The 22,740-nt window shown below is 40.0% G+C and overlaps 1 protein-coding gene across 5 annotated transcripts in view; it reads right to left on the bottom strand.

Annotated features, from left to right (window-relative positions):
• Positions 1-22,740, bottom strand: part of EML4 (echinoderm microtubule associated protein like 4) — a 153,523-nt gene that overhangs the window by 89,464 nt on the left and 41,319 nt on the right. For 2 of the 5 annotated variants that reach the window (XM_021390061.1, XM_021390064.1), the window contains exon 1: positions 22-191. The exons of 1 other annotated variant lie outside the window; for it this stretch is intronic. In XM_021390061.1, the coding sequence (XP_021245736.1) occupies positions 22-88 (67 nt within the window). In that variant the 5' untranslated portion in view covers positions 89-191. Of the gene's footprint in view, positions 1-21; positions 192-22,740 lie in introns of those variants that run through there. 2 more of the 5 variants (XM_021390060.1, XM_021390063.1) reach the window with 1 other exon arrangement.

Genomic DNA, 22,740 nt, shown 5'->3' with positions numbered 1-22,740 from the left:
CCAGGGGCAACCGTACTTTACCCGTGCAGAAGCTCCCCAGTGCCGCGGGGTCACAGCCAGCTGCCAGACAGGGCAAGCTGCCCTCCATTGTTGGCCCCACACCGGTCCCGGGGGCTCGGTGTCAGCCCCCAGCTTGGCCCCTCTGCCGGCAGCCCTGGCCAGAGGCTGGAGGGGGTGGGATGGGGACAAAAATCCCAGGCTGCCGCAGGGAGTGGCTAGCCCTCTGACGTCAGAAATACACCATAAAGGCACTTACGAGTGCGTGCAGCACAGAAATACTTCACCGTGCACTAGCTATCCATCAGCGATCCCAACGTTATGACTTTCTTCCCCTTTTTTTTTTTTCTTTAAGGGAAGCAGAATTTACCAGCTGCTCCTCAACCTGCTTCAAAGACAGAAAATGGCCATTGTTTACATACACACACAGAGTCCTGCACCGCTCTCCATTTAAAACTAAAGCAATTAGGCTGTCACACAGATACCCTGCCATGTCTCTTCCAGAGTGACAACACCGCAACATATTCACAGAGAACATTAAACACAGCTTTAATATTGTGATGATAACTATAAAAAGAAAACAACAGTCTATTTGCCTTAAGTCTGAACATTAAGAACTACAGCAAATAGCTAATGATGAGGATTTTTACATTCGGTCAATCCAAATAAACAATTATTGTTCCAAAGCATGTTTATTTGTGTCAAAGAAAATCAATCTAACAGCAATAAAAGCACAATACAAAATGAAGAGTTCACACAGAGGGGAGGGCAACAGGGTGGTTATTTGTTTAGTATTATATTGGAATATTTTTCCTATGACATCTTTCAAGGCAAAAAAGCAATGACGTCACTGGCAGTATACTTGTATTCATTTCATTAAAATGAAGCAAAATACCACGGGTTTAAGAGCAGGAGCTTTCTGATGCTATCATTCTGTTAAACGGAAGAGATGTCGTATTACAAATGCATTACAATCTATTTAGTATGATCGTGATTTTGTCTGCCTTGCAAGATGAAGCACAGCCAGATGAGAACTAATGAATGCAACATGTGTTCATTCTTTTGGTAGCCTTGCCTGAAGCCAGTTGGCAGAATGAATGCAGCAAGATAAATGTCAAAACAAAGCTATTTGTGAATATGTATTGCATATATTTTGCCTCATCTCTCTATCATTCTTTGAATAGTTTATTTTCAAGCATTGTAAGCATATTAAACACCCCCTGATTAAAGCTTTAATTTCCAACAGCGGGATAATAAAAAAAATACATAGGGGAAGTCTACATCTCCATTCAAAAACAAGGATGGGCAGCGTTTTTTTTCCATGCTCACAAATAAACAATTGATAAGACGGTTCATAAAAACACATAGTTAAGAGAGAGCACCAAGAGTTTGGCATTTCTTACCCTGGAATTATCCATCTGCATAATTCTAACAGTATCTTCATTTTCCAGCAGCTCCTGGAGGAACTGGAGGAACCACAATGGAGGAACTGACCTCTGCAGTGATTTAAAAAGCCAAAACCAAATAAAAATATCAGGAAAAAACCCCAGACAGTCAGCTGAACACAACTCTCTTATATTAAGCAAGACAGACAATGACTGTGATTAATAATTATAATAAAAAGAGCCTAACAAACTGAAAGATGGAAAGCAATAAAGGGCAAAAGGCAAGGGAATCATTAAATAAAGAGCCCTAAGCCAAGGGACTCAACACACATCTGCAGCACTGGGATTGACCAAGACCCCCTGCTTTCCACTTGTCCCAACCAGCCTGTTGCATCATATTATTAGAAGAAACAATCTTCACTGCCAGATGAAACACTGAGCGCTATCTTGGGTGGGCTGAGTGCACAGATACATTTTAGTATCCCTTAAAACTCAACACAGTTACAAAGCATGGGAAAAATCCACCATTAGGCCATTACTGTCCCAACAAAAGAAAAAAAAAACTGCACTAGGGCAGCAAGCTCTTTGAAGAAGTTTCATCTTCAGGATGAGACTACGAAGACTAGTGTTTCAAGAAGTTTTCAGACACCCCTGTATGCTTGCTCACCCTGAAAAAGTGAAGCACTCTCATCCCACCTGCTGTCTCCTGCCCACTAATCTGAGGACCTGGGTCACAATTCCTTCATTTACCTTTAAATCTTTCACAAAAACCTTAACTTCTCATTTGGATTTTTCCTTGCTCATCTCTAGCTAGTTTGTGCCCTCCTAAACCATCTTCCTCGTGCAACCCTCCTATCTTCAACAGGTGTCTACCTCTAACAGACCTAAACACCGCCTCAGGCTCCTCTTCTTTTGTAGTATTTAGCACAACTCATGCTAAAATTAAACACACATGAAGTAGGCAAGTAACCTTTGCCTAGGAAAAAACTCCCTGTGTATTAACAGTGCAAAGTACAATGTTATGCCATTGAAAGAAAAAAAAACAACCTTTTCAATCTAACATAATCTAGCGTAAGCAAGTTAAAGATCAGGAATAGAACCAAGCATGTTTTAGAAACATGGTTTGTTTGGTTTTGTTTGATGAGTGGGTGGTTTTTTTTTTTTCTGGATTTTTGTCACCAATGTGGGAATTTTCTGGAACATTACACATCTGGTAAGAGCAGTGGAAGTCTCAAAGACTGCAGAAGTATCAATTGGACGATGAGCCTAAGGAGCCCATTGAGACACTTCAGCTTTTTAAGCACCAAAACACACTCCAAACCACACACTCTTCAGAGGTGGGGGCACATTGTTCCTCTGACTTTTGAGGAAAGCCATAGTAAGTCACAGACTCTTTTGAGACATCTCTCATGCAAAGAGGGGGAGGAGGCAGGTTCCCTGCCACTGCTTTTCAGTGTCCCAGATCCAACTGAGGGAGCTGGGGGTACCCCCGAAAAGCTACTGTCCCTCAGCCACACTGGCCAAGGAATGGACATGGCCTTCCTGGGCTATCTTTGGTAACTGAAAACCAAAGGAGGAAGGCTGAGTTTCCTTGGTAATAGTCCTGCTACATAGAAGATATCTGCAGCTGCATGAAGGTTGGAAAAGGTCTAACCATGTTTTCATGGAACCAGGATATCTATCTCCCAGCACAGCAGGCTGTAGAAACCACAGCTGACATGTGAGGCAGACATGTTGCTTATGTTATCATTCCTCCAGTGGCTTATTGGAAACATTCCCACCTATCTTCCCTTAAAGAAAAAAATCACCTGTTGCTATAAATAGCTCTAATCAATATAAAATAATCAAGTATACAGAGATTAATTTGATGACTCTTTGAATTGCAAGTAGGAATACCAGTCAATACTATTTCTTCACATATAAGAAACTGTTTCTGCTGGAAAACAGTCCTTCAATTATTTTGCTTTATTCTTTCTGAAAAGAAACTGCAACCCCATTTCAGTTGACAATTACTTTCAGGACCAAAGGTACCACATTCCAGCAGCTGCTGCGTCCTTACTGCACCCTTACCTCCACCCCACAAAAGAGAGAATAGTAATTTCTTCAGTGATTACCCAAATCCTTTAGAGAAATGAAGTCATCCAAGCCAGAGCATAAAGCCTCACCAGTCAACAGCAGCTCTGCCTTCAGGTGATGGAAGGCAGTTGTGACAGCTAGGCTTGTAAATCGCACCTCATTGCCACTTCTCTGCCAGAAAACAGAGAAGAGCAAGAACGGATACAGAAGAGTGGAATACCAGGAGATTGCAGTGCCAGGGAGGGCGGTGCACAGCCTCAGCATCCACGAGCCACAGGTCCTGCACTGAGCTCCTCCATCCTATGGGCATTTTGCCTAAACTACAGCTAACATACATAAAATGTGAGAAACAAGACATCTGTATCCAACCTTTAAAAGCCATCCTGAGGCTGCCTTCCAGAGCTAAACCATAGTGGTGGCCATGCAGTCAGCCACCTGGGAAATCTGGAGAAGAATTATTTGTTTCCTTTTTCCCCTCACCATATCATTATATAATTTGGGGTTGGGGGGAGGCAGGTGGGGGAAGGAAGCAATAAAAAACAAATACACACATGTATTTTCAGAGTAACCACCTGAATGTCTGTTCTTGTGTGGTTTTTCAGCTGCCCACTCCAACCTGTCACAGCCCTGCCGAGGTGGCAGCACACTGATGGGCAGAGCAGGAAGGGTGGTAGTGCTAGAGGCCGGTGCTTCACCAACCATAACATCAGACAACAGCTGTAGCACGCCTTCCGCTGCCTGCTAGCTTCAGTTGCAAAGCAGACTGCTTGCAGCTGCTTTCCTGCCTACCCATCAAACACAATAAGGAAACGGCCAACAAACAAGATGAAAATGTATTAAATCTAAAACACAGCCAGGAAAAGGTTTCTCCAGTGAATTTTATTTTGGGCATATGTTCCAGAGCACAGCTGTTGCCTATTCTACACGGTGGCCAGTGAAAACGTGCAACCCTGCCCCCTGAGAAAGGGAAGAGCCTGAGTGAAGCATCCCTGCCAGAAGTCGCCTGTATTTCTGGAGACCGCTGCAGTTTCACCCTTGGTCCAGAACCCACTCAGATTCAAATACACAAATGGTATTTTCAAAGCTACTGGTAAACCATGCTACACTGTTAAACATGTTGCATTCTCCTTCTCTGAAAGTAATCAGCAAAATTATGATTGCTCATGTAGACAACTCACTGGCAGTTTTAGTCACACAAAGCCCTGGTTATGGACTAGCCATGGCGAAGTGCCCAGCTGTCAACCCACTCAGTTCGTGTCTGCAAAGAGAGGAGGGATGAACCAACTGCAAAAAATGTTTTTTGACAAAGCACTTTCAAAATAAAGTACCTAATTCTAGAAACATTACACCATTTAAGAGTTGCATATTCTTTCAAAAAGACTAAATGTCTTTCTTGCCTATCAAAACATCTCCTAATGTTGGCTGTTGCCACATGTTGATTATTATTGCTACTTTTAAAAGTCACTCTAAACTAAATTTAGCATGGAAAGAAATACAACAATAAAATTTGAAACTAGTCCACTATTCATGACAGAGAGTTTCTCATTTACTATCCACTTTGAAATGCTGAGGAACTGGAAAAACTGTTATGAAAACAACACTAATAAGAAAAGAGCGATCCTGGCCTCAAAACTAATGCTCACGAAGGATGACCAGCCTGAGACTTGCTGATGCACCTAGTACTCAGGTGCACCAGAACGACGCAATCCCTACCATGCACAGAAAGGTGCTGTGTGGGTAGCAAGAAGGACTGGAAATACAACCCACAGGTTGGCTCTGATGTAACCACTCATCAAGCGGCAAGTCAATGAGGGAGAAAAGACACAGGTAGTATTCTGGCTTTGCTCAGATAGCTTTCATCTTCTAGACTCCTACGTACATCACCAGAACTCATATACCCACCTGAGCAGTGGGGTGATTGCCCATATTTGGGATCTCACTGTGTAAACATCATATCTCCTATTTAAATATTACCTAGTACACGCAAATGTGATGTAGGTGTCAGACCTTAAACTATTACAACACCTCAGAGTTTGACCTTATCAGGATATCATTTACAGCCACAGTTTTGACATATTACATTTAACAGGTGTACAGTCCATAAATTAATTACCCTTCTGATGGCACAGGCTATCAAACGAAGTGGTTCAAAGGGAATCTGAAAGGACAGTTTTATATCTGTGTCATTCCTTCAAATGTACTAGTCAGCATATTTTTAATTCTCAGTAAATTGGGTCATAATAGTAAACATCATAACCTGTTTACTAATATAGGACTGAAATACTGTGAAATCCTAAGGCAGGGCTTATGACCTATACTGTAGAATATAACAGATATCATACCTATGTTAAAAAAAAAGGTTGGAAGCTTCTGTGCACATCTCATTTTTCAGTTGCGTTCTCAGTATTATATTTCACGTTCACTTTAAAACCTGGTGAACGTAACACAGGAGACTGACTGAAGCAGAGCACTGGACAAAAAAAGGACCACTAAGATCAAGTCATACTTTTTTCAAAACTGTCATTAGAAGGAACTAGCTTGGTTCACACACATCCAAAGAAGTCAAGAGACCTTTCAACCAAGTTAACAAACTATCTGCCACACTAGAAGCTGTGCTTATTTGTAAGTTTGAGTAACATTACCAAAATGAAATTAGAGATTGATTGCTTACTCTTCCTGCATGAAAATTAATATTACAAAAAACTGACACAACTGATACTTTGGGCAGTGTCTCTGGAGAAAAAACAAAAGGTAACAAGAAACACCATCCAGCCGAACCACTTTAATTGATAGGTCTTTCACAGGTCAAGACCGAGGTCAGCCTTTGACTGCAGATACGCATGTTGATATTGCCATAAAACACATTTTATAGGTCAGGACAAATTATTTCTTCCTTTGGATCATCAATTCTGTTATGACAGTGAAAGGTCAAAGCAAGAACAAAACAAAACAAAAAAACTACAGAGAGGTAAGAAAAAGAGAACGTGCTTTGGAGTGCAGTGGTAAAGGTCTTGCTTTACCCACTGTGGTGTAGACAACATCATGTCTGGGGGGAAAAGCCAAGAGCAAAATAGAGAAGGTTTTTGGTGGCATTAAGAAGTAGAATTGTATTTTCCAAGAATCCAGCTTACTACTAAAGCTTCAGAGACCTACCAAAGGTCAGAAGCGACAGGAATTAGATGGTATTGTGTTACATGACGGACAATTTAATACTCCGCAAAACCATCACCCAGGAGGCAGTGGTGCTGGCAGGAGCATGCAGCTGAGCTCGCTGTGGCCTTTATTCTCTGTGAGAAGTTTCATACTCCATTCTATCTAGCCACCTTTGACCGTCAAGACCAAGAAAACAAGAATGCAATCCAAAACGTACTGAAGCCAACGGGAACATATAGACTTTAGCAGAAATTTAAGCCAGCCTCAGACATGGAGTTAATCCATCTGCTCTTTGAGAAGGATGAAAATCTACATTCCAAGCAAATAAAATACCAGAGATGATGGAACCAAAATCAAAAGCAAATTTTTCACTAACACAAGAAACAACAACACTGACTGATTTGAGCTTCCAGCAGCATAGGATAAGCAACGAAATCTGCTCTGGCAATAACAATGCACAGAAACTAAACTACTATTTTCTAAAATTTAAAATATTTTCTAAATACAAGGAGTATTCTTAAGCCGTTAAGTCAGTAGACTTTGTGTAACTAGCTGCATATCTACATATGTGCCAGTTTACATGATCAAGACTGATGGAATCACAATTCTACCACAAGATTTCTAGATAGAAGCTTGACAAATATCTTTAAATTTTTCAGTGCAGGTTCTAGGGGCTTGATTTTGTGCACTTTTTTTTTTTTTTTAAACATTAAGTTCTAATCTACAGACAACTTGAACATACTGTTTAGATTTGAATTGTGTATTCCCTATGAAATGTACTGTAAACTCTTATCAATTTGCAAGACATTAAAGCACTCAAAAAAAGCCAAGCTGAGGATCAAAGAACTGGACTTGGTTGGACAGCTTTTAAATTATGTTTTTAAACTATAAAGCTTTTCTAGTATTTACAGGCTATGTTTTCCTTAGTATTCCAAACTTAGTAAAGTGCCGTGAATTACTTACCAAAAGTGATTTTTTTAAAGCATAAATTACACGACCATCAGAATACTCACTCCAGAACACAACGCACTCTGAAGTCCACACGTTCTTCCTTCTTCTAATCCCAAGCCAGAAGAATTTCCTTTTTTTTTTTTCTAAAAACAGTCAACTCAACTCCACAGCTTCTAAACTTTGCCAAAATAAAACTTCAGACGACAAACTATAACACTGATTTATTTATCAATGAGTTTGTAGTTAACACAGTAGCCTAGAGTACACTAAGCAACTGACAATATTACATCTTCAGCACAAGTTTGACTTGGTAGAAATATTTTGCCTAGTATCTTTATAAACAGGAAGACTCAGCTATTTCCTTCAGCTAAGTGCTGGAGAGTTACTAAAATAAGACAGCCTTCAGCAAAATCTACTTGAAAATAACAAACCTGAAATGCAGGACATTTTAATATTAGCATAAGAATATTTCTCCATTGGCTGTATTTATGGCTCTAATACATTTTTTTTTGTATTTTCAACATAAACAAAGACTTCTACAGGAAAACATACACTACCAAATTAAACTGTGGGATGCCAGAATGAAAGGAATATTGGTAGCAGTGAGAAGACAGACTGAAATAGCAAGGAAAATAGAAACCTAGTCCCCTTTTTCTAAAGTCTCCTCTAGAAGTTCTGTGTTTCTTTAGATACCATTTGAGAATTCATTCAGCTTACAAAACAATATAGATTTGAAGAATGCCAAAAAGACATCATCCACTCAAAAATAAAATTTGCCACATCGGTTAAATTACCCAAAATTCTGCCATCCAATACAAAAATATAGTTACACAATATTAATCAGTAATTAATTGTTGCCAATCACTCGAGGAGCACTTAAATAGCCAAGATATACCTGAAAAAAAAAATGTAGATCTCCGTATGTAAAAAGTAATCTTTAAAATAACTGCTTTGTTGGTTTTTTTTCCTCTTCTATCACTCTACAACTCCTTGTTGTAGTCTGCAGCCCCGCAGAGTGGCTCCAAATGGAGCCCAGCCCCTCTAAAACGAAGTCAAGAGACAGCAGTTGTGGATTGCAAATGATGACACATAATATCTGTCAAGATTTTCTGAACAGAGGACTTCCATATACATCAGAATTTTTGTCAGACTCTTGACAGAATTCAAGTCACTTTTTCTCCCTCCCACCAAAGAAGGGTAATTTGATTTAACTCGCTTGATGCATAATCAGGCAAGAGATTCCACCTGCTCCGTCAGTATCAAGTGGCCAGGGTTAGCTTCCATTAAAGCAAATTGCAGGTTTTAAAGCACACCTGCTTACCATCAATTGGATAAAACTGGTTTCATCTCACAGCATCCTCAAGAGCTACAGAGGCATTGGAGGGAGGTGGGAGAAGTTGAGAGAAAAAGATTAATTTAAACAGTTTGGAGGAAGCATCTTGCTAATTTCTGTCTTCATTGATTAAAATAGATCTATGATATTGAAACAGATGTGAGAAAACAAAAGACTGCTAATTTCCTTTGTCTCCTTCCTTTTCTCATTTAAAAATCAATTGCTATATCCTTCAGCAGGACATACATTAAAAGGAATGAACTAGCCAAACAAGGAGTTGAATTTGCAGCCTGATGCTTATCATTAGCTCCAAGGACCACACAAACTGGCCTCGGCTCAGACTGCACCTCTGAGACCACCGAGCATGAGCATCGCAGCAACACGTGATGAGCATTCGCTTTGAAGAAAACCTGGATGCTAACTTCTTTAAAAATAAAAGATGTCTGAATCTATAGTGGCAATAACTTTTAAAGGTTAATGAGCTTTTTATTTCAGTGAAGTCTTCCACTCTACCAGAAGATAACTTTAAACCCAAACAGCACCTGGCACTGCTTGCACCACACATGCACACATATGATGTGGAGCCAGTTGAGGTGGCTATGTCAGAGCACAGTGGCACAGCAGTACAGTTCCACTGCCCCCCAGACAGCAAGGAGCTAGGCACCTATGTGGGAACAAGCCCAGCCATCCCCAAAATGTGTCTGGAAAGGCCTGCAGAGAACTGCTTTCAAGGCATCCCCCTTCAGTAAAAGAATTAGAGTGGAAATAGCCCACACTTGGCATGAAGCCCTCCAGCTGAGGTATGGCTTGGGTCATGAGGGAATTAGCAGTTCAAACTAGAATTCACTGTCGGCAGATTTGATCTGGTAGTGAATGTTTAGATCCTGCTGCCCCACCGTGCAGGAAGGGCTCAGCCTGAGCGGAGGGGACACGGCACTCCTGCCAAAGCCTATTGCCATCTCCTGTGCTGTAGTTTAATATCGTGTGGCAACTCCTACAAGTTTCTGAAACAAGGCACTCTCACAGATTCAAAGACTTTTGAACAAACATTTTAGTAAAACTATAGCTAAGTAGCACTTGAACAACTTGTGCTACTACAAACACGTGACTCTGTTATTCCTTCTTTTATGGCATCATGTTTCCACTGACTGAGTCTCAGAGCTACTTTTGTGAAATGAATGGCTACTATTATTCCATCAGTTTAAAAAAAAATTGGTTTTGCAAGTTATTGAAACACTGTTTTTCTTTTTTTTTTTTTGCCAGAAAGGAGAATATGTAATAAATTCATTAAAATGACAAAATTGAAATTATGCTGACTTAATAAAGATCCTTAGAAAAGAAATGCTTCATGGTACCATATGAAGTAGGCTTAGAACAGGTTTTACTGACATGCTTCTTCCTCAGATGAATTTCGCTAAAGGGCATTAAAATTGTAGGCAAGTCTACTTGTGAAATTACTCTGTATTAAAGAGTAGTACATTGAGATCAGTCTGCTTTTCCCAGTAGGTAAATATAAACTTGAAAATTGATCCACTGCAGTTAATTCATTACTAAAATCTGAAATGGTATTTACAATCAGGAACATTTTCCTCAGAGCAAAAAAGTCACTAATTTGTCATTTATGTATTAGCTCTACCTTAAGTAGGAAAGGTGAGAAGGTATAACTGAAGTCTAAAAAATAAATAACTTTGCAGTTAATAATAGCGTCACCTTTTCTCAGATAGGCTGTGGCCCCAGTACTGTTACAGATACCACCCACTCATGTTATGGAACGAAGTAAACCAACTCCCCAAGCAAGGCATTCCTTTTTTTCAATTTATTATTATTACTTTTAATTCCATCACTAAGGGTTCCTTGATGTTCTCACTTAAGCAGCACAATCAGGTCACTGTCTTGCACAAGACAAAAAAAGTTTCTTCTCCAATTGCAAACGTATTTTCCAAGATACAGGGGAGTCTGGAATGAAGTTCCACATAGGTCAGCTAGATACAGGCACGAGATATCAGGCTCTGTTCAGTGAGATAGCAGCTTGAACAGAACAACTATAAACAGTATTAGCTTCAATTAAATACATTTGCTTAAAATATATATCATGTGACAGGTATCCTCTGCGCGCAAGAATGTAAAACTTATTGAGCAGATCTTAAATAAGGCCAGCCTAAAAACACAGAATTATTAGGAGGGAGTACATGTGTTTTGATTATCTTGAGCTTGTTAAATCAGATTCTTCTTAGCCCGTGTCCCCCTGCTTAATGCTGCACCCTCCGGCTGTGCTGTTTCCACTTTCTCCTCTTGCAACTTTGAGAGCTGCAGACTTCCTGCTTTTATTAAATGCACGCAGAAATCCTCTTAACTATGATTCACAGCTTCACAAAGAGTGGCTTTAAGAAAAAACAAACTCTTGAAACATTCGCCATAAGGTCATGCCCCCTTGGTAATGCAGCTGATGATGATGCACAAAATAATGATACTAAAGAGCTACTCGAGGTTTCCTCCTCTAGCAGGATTGTTGGACTTCAGTCGCTGAATACATGGCTCTTGGTAAAGGTCACTGCAGCTTGGTGCGTCAAAACACTTACTGAACGTTCCCAGCAAAATGAACAAAGTGCCTTATTTTTATGGGCCATATTGATTGTTCCAACGAATGCTGATCCTATCTTCTACAAACAGAGCAGGGTTTAATTGCACTAGAGCATTAAGCAGACAGCCTTTAAAATTCTATTAAATCTGAGCACCTGTTTGAACTGCAACTGACTGCATTGGAAAAGAATGAAGCAGGTGCTATTCTGCAAAATAACTGGTATTCCTGTATGTGGGAAGATACCTGTTTTGAATTTACTTTGGGAGTGTAACTGATAAGGAAGAATCCAGAGTTTGCCTTTTTAAACCTTCTCACAAATGAACACAATTTCAGGTTCTGAAAGAATAACCACATCTCAATTTCTTGGCATTACTGTATTATTCCTAGTGCAGCTAGGAGGGGCTGCATATTAACAGCAGTGCATCTAAATAAATTATCCGTGCAAAATTCTGAGTTTCAGCCCAAGCCAGACAAGAATGTGCGTATAAATATATATAATGTTTTATAAAATATAGATTTTTAAAATTCTGTTCATTCTTCTAGATGTACATCAAAATGTCGTGCCTGTTTTTGAGTTGTTAGATCATGAAAACAAAGCAGTAAAGCATTTCAATCAAAACAACCTCATTGTCTTTCCATCTTAAGGACACAGTCAAATTTACAATTCTCTTTAAATTCCAAAGTAGTAACTTATTAGACAAGCCCAATAATGCAGAGGTACAGCATAACCTCCCAGACACCCAAACACTGACACCAAACCTTGTGCTGAGCCAGGCCCTTCCTCAGGCAAATCTCAGCTGGAATGCTCTTCCAGCAAACAGGGCACAATCTGCTTCCAGCTCTGTGACAGACATGACACACACCAGCTCTGTTATCTCCCTGCAGTGAGCACCAGGGAAACAGGCACTGTGAGATCCCACCCCTGCTTGCACTGAGGGCCTAGTTCCATTTCCTAGCTCCTTGGAGGGTAATGACACTAACTGCTTCTCCTCAAGAATGTGCACAAAGGTTGCCATCTCCACAGCTGTGGGAATAGAGAAAATCTCTACTATAGTTTTGTGTGTGTGCACGCATACATATATACATATATACGTGTATACATGCATGCATCTGCAACCTAAAAAACCAGGTACCCCTCAGGTTCCTCAGAGCATCTCACTTAGGGTGCATCAAGGACAAGGCCAGCACCAAAACAGAGCATGCATCTGTTCAATGCTCATAAGAGAGAAGAAGGAAATAATCGTATAAGCGAGAACACAAAACATCACTTACAAGTGAGTCGTTTCTGGTTTTGAGACCTCCTGTTGGGTGAGAGATTATACCTACATCTCTATAGACGGAGTAACATAGAACTTGGCTCACCAACTCCTCCTGAACTGCCAGGCACCCTTCCCTTTACTTGCTAGCACCAATATTAATGGCATGCTCACCTGTTCAGGGAGCAGCAACAGGGTGCAAGGATAAATCATAGGCCATTAGAAGAAGCTGTTATGCTGGATGTGTCCCACTTCCTCTTCCTTCTCATCAAAAAATAAACAATATATATCACAATTAGTTATTCCAAATGTAACCAAATCCTGCCTGACATCGAGACTTGCTGATGCCTTCCCTTTGCCCATCACTCTTCACAATAAACTCTTAAGGAAAAAAGCAACAGAAACACAATATCTACACCCCCAAACATACAAATATAACAACAAAGGAATCCATGTGCAAAAAAACCAAACCAAAACAAAACCAGCAGGTATACATAAGGGTCTGGGCAGCCTCTCAGTGAAGCGACTATTTGGAAATGGTATATCAACTTAAGAGCGCAGATCCAAACTTCTCATAACACACAAAAATTTTAACAATTCAACATTTACACATTTTCACAGTGCAGTTAACATCTACCAATCCAATTTTAGAAAGTTTAGGAAGAAGAGCCACTAACAACCACATATACAAGCACATGCACTGTCCAGGATACGCATTACTGGGTGTAGAGAATTAGAAAAATTTGAGTCAGTTGCTGGTGTGATTAGACATTTTATATGCATCCTTGCATTCCTAAGCCTTCTTATCCCCTAGAATTACAATTAATGATATAGAGATCACATCTGCAAAAAGAATTGGACATCAACTTGTTTTTAGGCAATCACATTTCTTGTACGTTTGTTAAAAGATCTGCCAGAATTTCTCCTATAAAAATATTTCCAGCCATTTCAGCTCTCCCACAAAGCCTCTAGCCCTACAGTAATAGTCTACTGCAGAAGTTCCATTATTTTGTTATTTGGTTAGGGTTTTTTGTTTGTTTAAATATTTCATCTCCACATCTCTCTTGCATAATGAATAGTTTTCCCACAGTGAGATGACAACACTAACAGTAGAATGTCCTGCCACAGTAAGCACTTAATAGATCCAAAAGAAAAAGTGTTAGTATCACAAATGGCTAGCTTGTGCTACATTAGGAAATATATGAAGTAGATTAAGAGAAAGATAACCTTTGAGAGGTAGTCAGTACTTACACAAATGGCTAATACTGCCAGGTAGTCAATGCTGGATGAGGGAAAATAAAGGAAATATTAACATACATAGATCTTATTCTCTGGCTCCATCTGTCAAACCTAGCTGGTGTAGAAAGACTCAGCAACTGACGATATCAGCAAGTTTAAGAGCTCAACTTCCAGTATTTCACTGCCACAGAAGAGTTCGACCTGGGTGCCAATCCTGTGGCCATTTCAGATCGCTCCATAGGCACACGTCCAACAGTCTAGAATTTGGGAAGGGTAAACCTGAAGAAACTACTGTCAGTTGTTAAAGGGGATGATGACACTGAACTGTTTCAGAAGGGGTTTATACACCGATTGAAAGCCCTTCCCAGTTTTTGGGTTTGTTTTTCAAGCTAAAGAACAAACTTGGTGAAGAATATTTTATGCTACCTATATGTATAACAACCTTATCTGTAATGCTGAAAATAAGCATAAAACCTTTCAACACAAACTGGAAAAAAAAGAAATGCAAACACATTTCAGAGCTTACAGGGTACAACCATAAGTAAAACCAACTAAAAGTCTACTTGAGCTGAATCATGCAAAAGAAATCATGGAGGTATCAATGTTACTGTGCATTTCAGCTTCAAAAAAGGAACAGAAAGGCAGCTGCACACTATGGTTTGAGAGGATGCTAAGGAAAAAAGATGCAGGAACAAATACTGAAGCAAATACTTTGCCTTCTGTTTAAATAAAGATAATAAAATGGTACATTGAAAATGAGGATAGGATAATGGTTATTACCACATACCCTGTGGAAAGAAAATGAGAACATTTACAAAAAAGAAATGAGGGGATCTGGATAATCTCCATCCCACAACGCTGAAATAATTGGCACATGTAACAATGACAGATATGCCAAAAATCATTAAGACAGGGAGGAGGGAAGGAAGTAGTTTAGGAGAGAAGGAAGGCAATCTTGGCGCTACAAGCATACTAGAATGAACTTGATATTACAAGATCTGAAAAAGAAATCAAGGAAATGTAGAAGTGAAATGAACACTGACATGAAGTAGAGGTAAATTTAATTTTAATAGCATAATTTTTTCATCAAAAAAAAATAATACAAATAATACAGCAAGCTTAAACCAGAAGGCAAAGACTGATGTGGTTTCTCTTGGAATAATGTTTAAGGTGGAGACCTGTAACACTTGAAAGACAAAAAAAGCACTGGCTGAAAGAAATGCTGGGCTTGTACAGCTTGGAGAAGAGAAAGCTCCGGGGAGCCAGCAGAGTGCACTCGCAGCCTGGAAGGCCAGCAGTATCCTGGGCTGCATAAAAAGAGGGTGGCCAGCAAGGAGAGGGAGGTGGTTGTCCCCCTCTGCTTCGCCCTCATGAGGCCCCATTTGGAGAATTGAGTCTGGGCCTGGAGCCTCCAGTATAAGAAAGATGTAGAGCTTTGGAACAGGTCCAGAGGAGTCTGCGAGGACACTCAGAAGGCTGGAGCATCTCTGCTATGAAGAAAGGCTGAAGGAGCTGGGCTTGTTCTGCTTGCAGAAGAGACCTCACCGGGGGCCTTCCAGTACTTGGAGGGAGCTTATAAAGCCTTTTTTCAATGCCTGATAGGAGAAGGGGGAAGTGGAGAGATTTAGATTAGATATTAGAAGGAAATTCTTTACTCAGAGGGTGGTGATGCACTAGCACAACTGCCCTGAGAAGCTGTGGTGCCCCATCCCTAGAAGGGCTCAAGGCCAGGCTGGATGGGGCCCCGGGCAGCCTGAGCTGGGAGGGAACAGCCCTGCCCATTGCTGGGGTTAAGACTGGGTGGGCTTTAAGGCCCCTTCCAACCCAAACCATTCTATGATTCTATGAAGGCGGCAAGATATTCAGGCAAAGAGGTGGTACGGTATTCCTTAAGTACTGTGAAATCAGAGCTACTAAACGTACAATGAAGTGACAAAAAAGCAGGTACCCACTGGGTGCCTGGGAGATAAAAGTTGAGAGAAGCCATTGCTCCTGAAATTATCTCATGGAAATCTGTCTTTTGGGCTGGCTGGAACAACAAAAACACAACAGAATTTGTGTACCAAGTGGAAGCTTATTATGAACAATGACTTTTACTATGACCTGGGACCCATTAAGAGGAGATGAAGGTGAAAATAAAGACCCCAGAACACAAAAGATCTTAGCCTTCTATTAGCATTTTTAAATCACTCTTTAATACTGAAGTTTTGCTGTTACAATAACAAAAAGTTGGTATTTTTTAGTAAAAAGAACAACAACAACAAAACAGGAATGATCAATTCTATATAGTACTGGTAAATCAGTAGTTGCAGATTTATATATAATGTTGTGGTTCTCTACTCCAAAGCAAAAAGAAAACAAATTGGAAAAACAACATGCTTCCCCTAAAAAAAAACAATTTAACTGAAATAAATGCACACAATACTACTCAGAGAATACAGGATAGAGAGAACTATTTTATGAGGGAAGCTAAAGTACTTGTTTTAGCCTAGCAGCTAGGTGCTAAAAGCAACACAACTCTGAAGGTACGTTTTGAGTAGAGAAAGGCAAACTTCATAGGAAAAGGATGGCTTGTTCAGAGTGGAAGCACAGAGTCTGGTCCCAGTCTGGAGTGTGGAAGAGCCTTCAAGCAGGATGGGGCAGATGAGGGGAAAAACTAATTCAAGAGGAAATCTACAGAGCAAAGATAGCACCTATGGTTTGAGGCTTCAGGAGGCCAATTCGAGGCATTTCCTAAGATGTTCATGGATCCATCACTTACTAGATTGCATGAATTTACATGCTGTACTGATATCTTCCACTGATTATCTGAGACAGAAAAATAAATTCTTTAGCAACCCAGTGTTTGGCTCAGGCACAGAAGGGTTCCTCCTGCCCTGGAGCAAGAGCTACAGCTCCAGACAGACGGAGGGCAAGCAGCACTGTGGTGGGAAAGGAGGCAACAGGGGCTGCACGGCATCTCAATCAGATTTTTTTCTTCTATTCAAGTGAATCTTCCCTGGGTCAGACTTCGACAGTAGGTACAGACCATTCTCAACTCATCCTCTGCTATAACAGATGTAGGGCAATGCCTTTGACCTTTCTTCTTGTCTCCTTGAAACACACTAATGTTTATTCACGTTCTCAACCTTTCATGAAAGCTTTCAATTTGTTAGAACATGTAGAGAAAGCGAGCAACAGGCCCATCCAGATTTAATCTTTTCTCTTTTATATTCTTGTTTGGGGAAAATTGTCCCCTTCACTCCTCCAATCCTAAATCAGCTGTACTTTAATAGTCCATTACAAGAAGAGAAACAAATCTCAATATTTACTTTTTGTTGAACTATCAGATAAACGCTAGGTCTATTTCTGTTCTATTCACATTCTCCCACAATTTCCATTACAAGGTATGCACTGAGCACTTTGACAAGAAGTTCCCCACTGCTAAGGATCTCAGCGCTGAAGAAAAAGGAAATATTTAGTTAAGTTTGGGTTTCAAACAAAAATACGTTCTCTAAATTAAACTGGAATTCTCTTCATCTTACTCCTGTGCAATGCAGTCTCACACATTCTAGCAACTCACAGATACAAACTCTAAATTTTGCTAAGCGAACCTGAATCTCATTTCACTGGAAACAGCTTTGTTTGTTTAACTATGCTGGACTATCAGTAAAACCCACCGCATCACCCTTCTGATTCCACTGGTTAGAAATGGCTCTTGCTAACTTTTGCTCTCTTCCTGAGTTTGCATAGCATCCAGCACAGAGGACTAATTGCACTGGGTATAATATACAAAATGCAGTACCATCTAAAACGAACTTTCTGATCCTTAAAATTGTAAAGATAACATTCATCTATCCTATGTTGCTTATTTTCTTATTCTTAGTAAGGCATAAGGTCTAAAAAAGATGCCTGAATAACACATGACAAAATAATGTTAAGTTTTCAGCAAATTTATGTTCTACTTTGCACTTAATATACCCCTTGTCTTAGGCTCTACTTGCAGGTACAACAGCATTCTTCCGGCAAAGTAACCCTCTTTCTTCCAGTTTCTGCTACTTTTGCTCTGCTCTTTTAGAAAATGAGTTCATCTTGCCATACACTCTAACAGCTTGCAGTAGTCACCTCTGGAAGAAGTTCCCTTCTCCAACTTGCAAGCATGACTGCACCCTATTTAAAAACAATCTTAATCTCTCCATCCTTAAAAACAAGAAAAGTTGATGATGTAATGGTAATCCATGGAAAATGGTTTATAGTTCTCCGAAAGCAGCAGGCTACTGTTGAGTCCAAAGCAGTTCAGAGATGAACAAGAGAGGACAAAAGTGCACTTGATTTGCGTAACCGATTCTGATTTTATCCCTGCTCAGTGGTGACTTTACAGCCAATAAAAGAAAAAAACAGAAGAAAACTGAAAGGAAGACTAAAAGGGCAAAAGCTATGCAAAGTCTACTTTTTAGCTTTTTTTAAGAAATTTATTTTCTCATTCTTTCTCTGAAAGAGGGTTGTAGCTCCTTGAAAAACCCTGGCAAGGCTAGCATATAAGAACAACACTGCATGCACATAAGAATCTGAAACTATTGTCCTACAGTTAATACCTGTTTTACTTTAGTTTATGCCTATGTGTTGCTGCTTACAAGTCATCAACCTGTACCTCATTTTTCTACTGTTCCAAATGTGAACAAAAAACAACCAACCAAAAAGCCAAGAATTTCTAGCCGTAGGGAATTTTTCTCACAGAGAAACATTGGCTTTTATGCTGCTTCTTGACTATGGGTAAGTATAAAGACTATATATAACCTATTCAAAACTCTGTAGAGTATTTCATCTCTCTCACCAGCTCTCTGCCTTGTGAGAATGCAGACAGCATTAATTCCAAGCATTCTGCCCTTTTATTTGCTTCCTTCCTACAGAAAAATAGGTGGTAATTTCTGACATCAAGTTAAAATGTTTTGTTTTAAACTGGTTTTGAAAATATACTACAACAACTTCATTTGAGGGTTAACTACAGGCAAAAGCAAACGTGATAACCAAGGATGCACCAAAAAGCAAGCCACCTCTTTCTGCATAAAGCCGTTAGTTACATATAGCAGTAAGAAATGTATGTGAAATTCACTCAATACCCTAAACACTTTTGAGTATTCAGCACTATCATCCATGCCCGGCAGCTGCTGCCTTCATATCTTCAGAGAAGGTCATCAGTGTGCAGTTTAGAGGAGATTTCAAGCCAGCACTGGTATTGAGCCACTTGCATTAGACTCACGGACGGCATGCTTTTAAAATACATGTGAAACACCTAGCTATTGCCAATAATTTTCCACATAACATTGTTATTAGCAGTACTGCTAGCTCCAGGAGCTACTGCTTCCCTGTTGCACTGCAGCTTCCATGTGCAGAAGCTCATGCCCTGTGCTGGGACCAAGTATTCCTGCACTACAGATGGGCTAGAGAGCTCGCATTGAAGGTAAAGGACCAAAATCTCCATTTCTGACTCAAGTTAGCAACTTGATGAAAATAAGCATAGTCATGAAAATGTACTGGATCCCTCTGCTGTATCTGAACATTACCAGCTCCAGGGAAGTCAACAGGACCCAGGATCAGCACAATCCAGGAAATACTGCCTCTGCTAGAACTGGAGGTGACTCAGACATATCTAAGGAAAAACAATTTTAGAAAATGCTTCCTCATTAAGCCCAGAAGCTTCACAGAGATTCCTCTGTCTTCCAGTCTGAACCCTGGCAGTTGTACAGGTTCTCAGCTCCTAACAAAGACGGCCACTCACAGATCAAAACAAGCCACGTGGAGCAATCATGCCACCTACAAAAGTCACTTTGAGACAGGAAGACCACCTTCCCACCATTACTGGACTTGGGAGAAAGCGTCAACAAAAGAATCAACATTCTGTTATTAAACTTGCTAAGAATCAATGCTCTCAGTTTCACTTGATTAGCGTCCCCATTTTAATGAAATTATTCTCTGCAAGAAGGTTTTGGAACCAAGCCCATAAACCAATGATCCATGAAAAACAATTAGACCTATTTCCTTTTCGTAAATTGTGTAAGCAGCAGAGACCTATCAGTCAGGTCTGGAAGAAACTCATCATACTACTTCTTTCCCCCCATTATTTTTTTTTTCTTCTTTAAATATACTGCCACTCAGTAATAAAGAGCTGTTTTTTGCCTCTATGTATTTGGAACACATCAGCCTTCGACTATGCTAAATAGAGCACTTCCTCACACAAAGAATTTATTCTCTCCTCCTCATGTTCATACGAGCTCTATCCAAACAATCTGAAGAGACAGGATGTTTAAATTCAAAAAATCACTCTCAGGAAGGCACAGAAAAGGGGCTCTTTTTAAAGAGCATTGTCTGTTCCTGAAAAGCAATCCAAATTGCTCTTCTACTCTAGCCCATATTTCATGGCCCAGCGTAGCATCACACCCGTAGTAAGCAGTTCTAATTTGAGACTGCTGACATCCTTCAGAGTTCTTCTAGAAAACACTCTGACAGCAACAAAATATTAAGACACCCAAGATTGACATAATTCTAGTTTTAAACACAATTTGATTTGTTCTGGCAGTTCATCCCTTCTTCTCCCCAGCTGTCAAAAGCAAAGCTCCCACCAACTCCACAATGAGCAGGACCTTTCTCAGCCACTACCCTCAACCCTTAACACCACTACTAGCAAATCCAGGCAGCCTGACCAGTGGCCTCACCAGCCAGTGCACTAAATGGCTTCGTTCATTTGTGTTTGAGGATGGCATTTCCTTCTTCCCCATACGCAGCTGAGCCAGGGTGCTGCAAACACAGTACCCACAGAATCTACAGCCACTTTCTCAAGGGTACAAGAGCAGCCTAATGTTCCTCCCCTTCAAGTTGTACAAAAATGCACTCCAGTAGCCATCCATCTTACTAAATGTTTGTGAAGCAAGTTAAAAAATTTATTATGGTAAGGTGTCTCATTGCACATTATTCTCTTTCTATTCCTGATAAACACCTGTGGTTTTTTGGAATTTCAAAATTTTACTTCCTCTGGAAACTATTTACATGGGATAGGGGATAGCCAAGGAGATACAAGTATCTGTAAAAAAAAAAAAAAAGGAGAGCATACTGATGTAATTAAAAAACAGAATCTAAATTTACATAATAAATATTCTGTTCCCAGCTCTGGATATATATTTTTTGATGCAATTAAAGGACAAACGGTATTTTTCAGAAGCCCTACAGTAGGGAGCTACGTATGCAGAATCCGTACTCATAAGAACTGTGGATCGGTAAGACCCTAGATAAATTAAAAGCTAGATATAAGCTACTATCTGTATTAACTTGCTACCTTTTGAACCATCACATGAAGATGCTCAGGACTTTCCTTATTTTTGCTCTTCTTACATATACAAAGAATTCCTTTAGCAGTACGTCTTTATGCCAGAGCAACAAACTTTAGTGTCTCCTCTCACAGGATATATGTAGGTCGCTCCAGAAGTAATGCCTCCTGTTTACGTCCATGGAAATTACAAAAGATACAGAGCACAGTTACACTGTTTAGCAGAGCAGGTTCTCAGCTACCTAACAGTCTTTTTCAACATAGTCACCACCATTAATTATGCATTGTCACCAGCAATGAACAAGAGCCTGCATGCTTGTGATCCACTGTCGCTGTCACTGCAGCTAAAAAACACCACCCATTGCCTCACTGTGCTCACATCCACTGTTTGGTCTCCATAAATGTTCAACAAGCATCAAAGAATGTCAATAAATGCAATCTTTTCTGTAAGGAGGAATACAGTGCCACCTCTTTGCTTCATATGCACTTCCGTGTCAGATGCTATTTTGTCAGAGTGCCCCTCTGCTGCCATCTGTAGCACAGCAATGACATGTAATGGAATATTGGTGGGAAGGTTCAACTTCTACTGCCATAGCCCCACCATCTACATCTGATGGCGTGGGCCAAAATAATAAAACTGGAGGCATTACTTTTGGAGCAGTCTCGCATTAGACTCAGTTTTACATGCGTTTCAAAATGACCCACTTCTTTTGACCACAGCAAGGTAACTACATATTGTTAAATGGTTAGCATTTGCAGGGCAGCACAAAGAACAACATGATTTTAATCTAAACAAATGTGACAATATTACTTTACGGAAATCTTTACATTTAAGAAGCAGCACACATTGCTGAGCATATGTTCAAAACAGACTCCTCTGAATTCATGTGCACACATGTACTCTCAAGAAGTTCCTAATCCCCTCTAGGACGGGTTGACAAGATTTTCCAAAAATAAAGTCCTATCGCCAACACTTTGACATGTTGAAAAGTGCTGAAGAAAAACACCTCTTTCACTGGAGAAACAGCAAACAGTTGCACATGTTAATTCTGTACCCTTAAAAATCTGTTCACTAAAAGCAAAACAGAATAAAATTGACTCTTCATCCTTGACCAGGCAGTGAAAAAAAGCCTAACTTGAAGGCCAGGTGCATTGTTTCAGCTAAACACAAGCCATAAGTTTTCAAATGACATTTTGGCAACCTCACAGAAATCAAGATCACCCATTCCGCCTTCAAAAAAGGATTTAGAATTTACTGTGTTAATGGGACATTGTTCATTTATAGGTATGCCAGTTCGCACAAACTGGATTTTCAATGGAAAAGTATGACTAAACTATTTCAATTCCCCTTTGGGAGAAGGGAAAAGCTTTTGGTGAAAGTTGGCTGTCTCCCTTTGCTACTCCTTCAACTGAAAGGAAAAAGCCAATACAAAAATAGTAGCCCTGGCTAAATAGGAAATAACCCAAAA

Source organism: Numida meleagris, chromosome 3, assembly GCF_002078875.1.
Source record: "Numida meleagris isolate 19003 breed g44 Domestic line chromosome 3, NumMel1.0, whole genome shotgun sequence".
Lineage (NCBI taxonomy): Eukaryota > Metazoa > Chordata > Aves > Galliformes > Numididae > Numida > Numida meleagris.
This window is presented reverse-complemented; position numbering and strand designations above follow the sequence as displayed.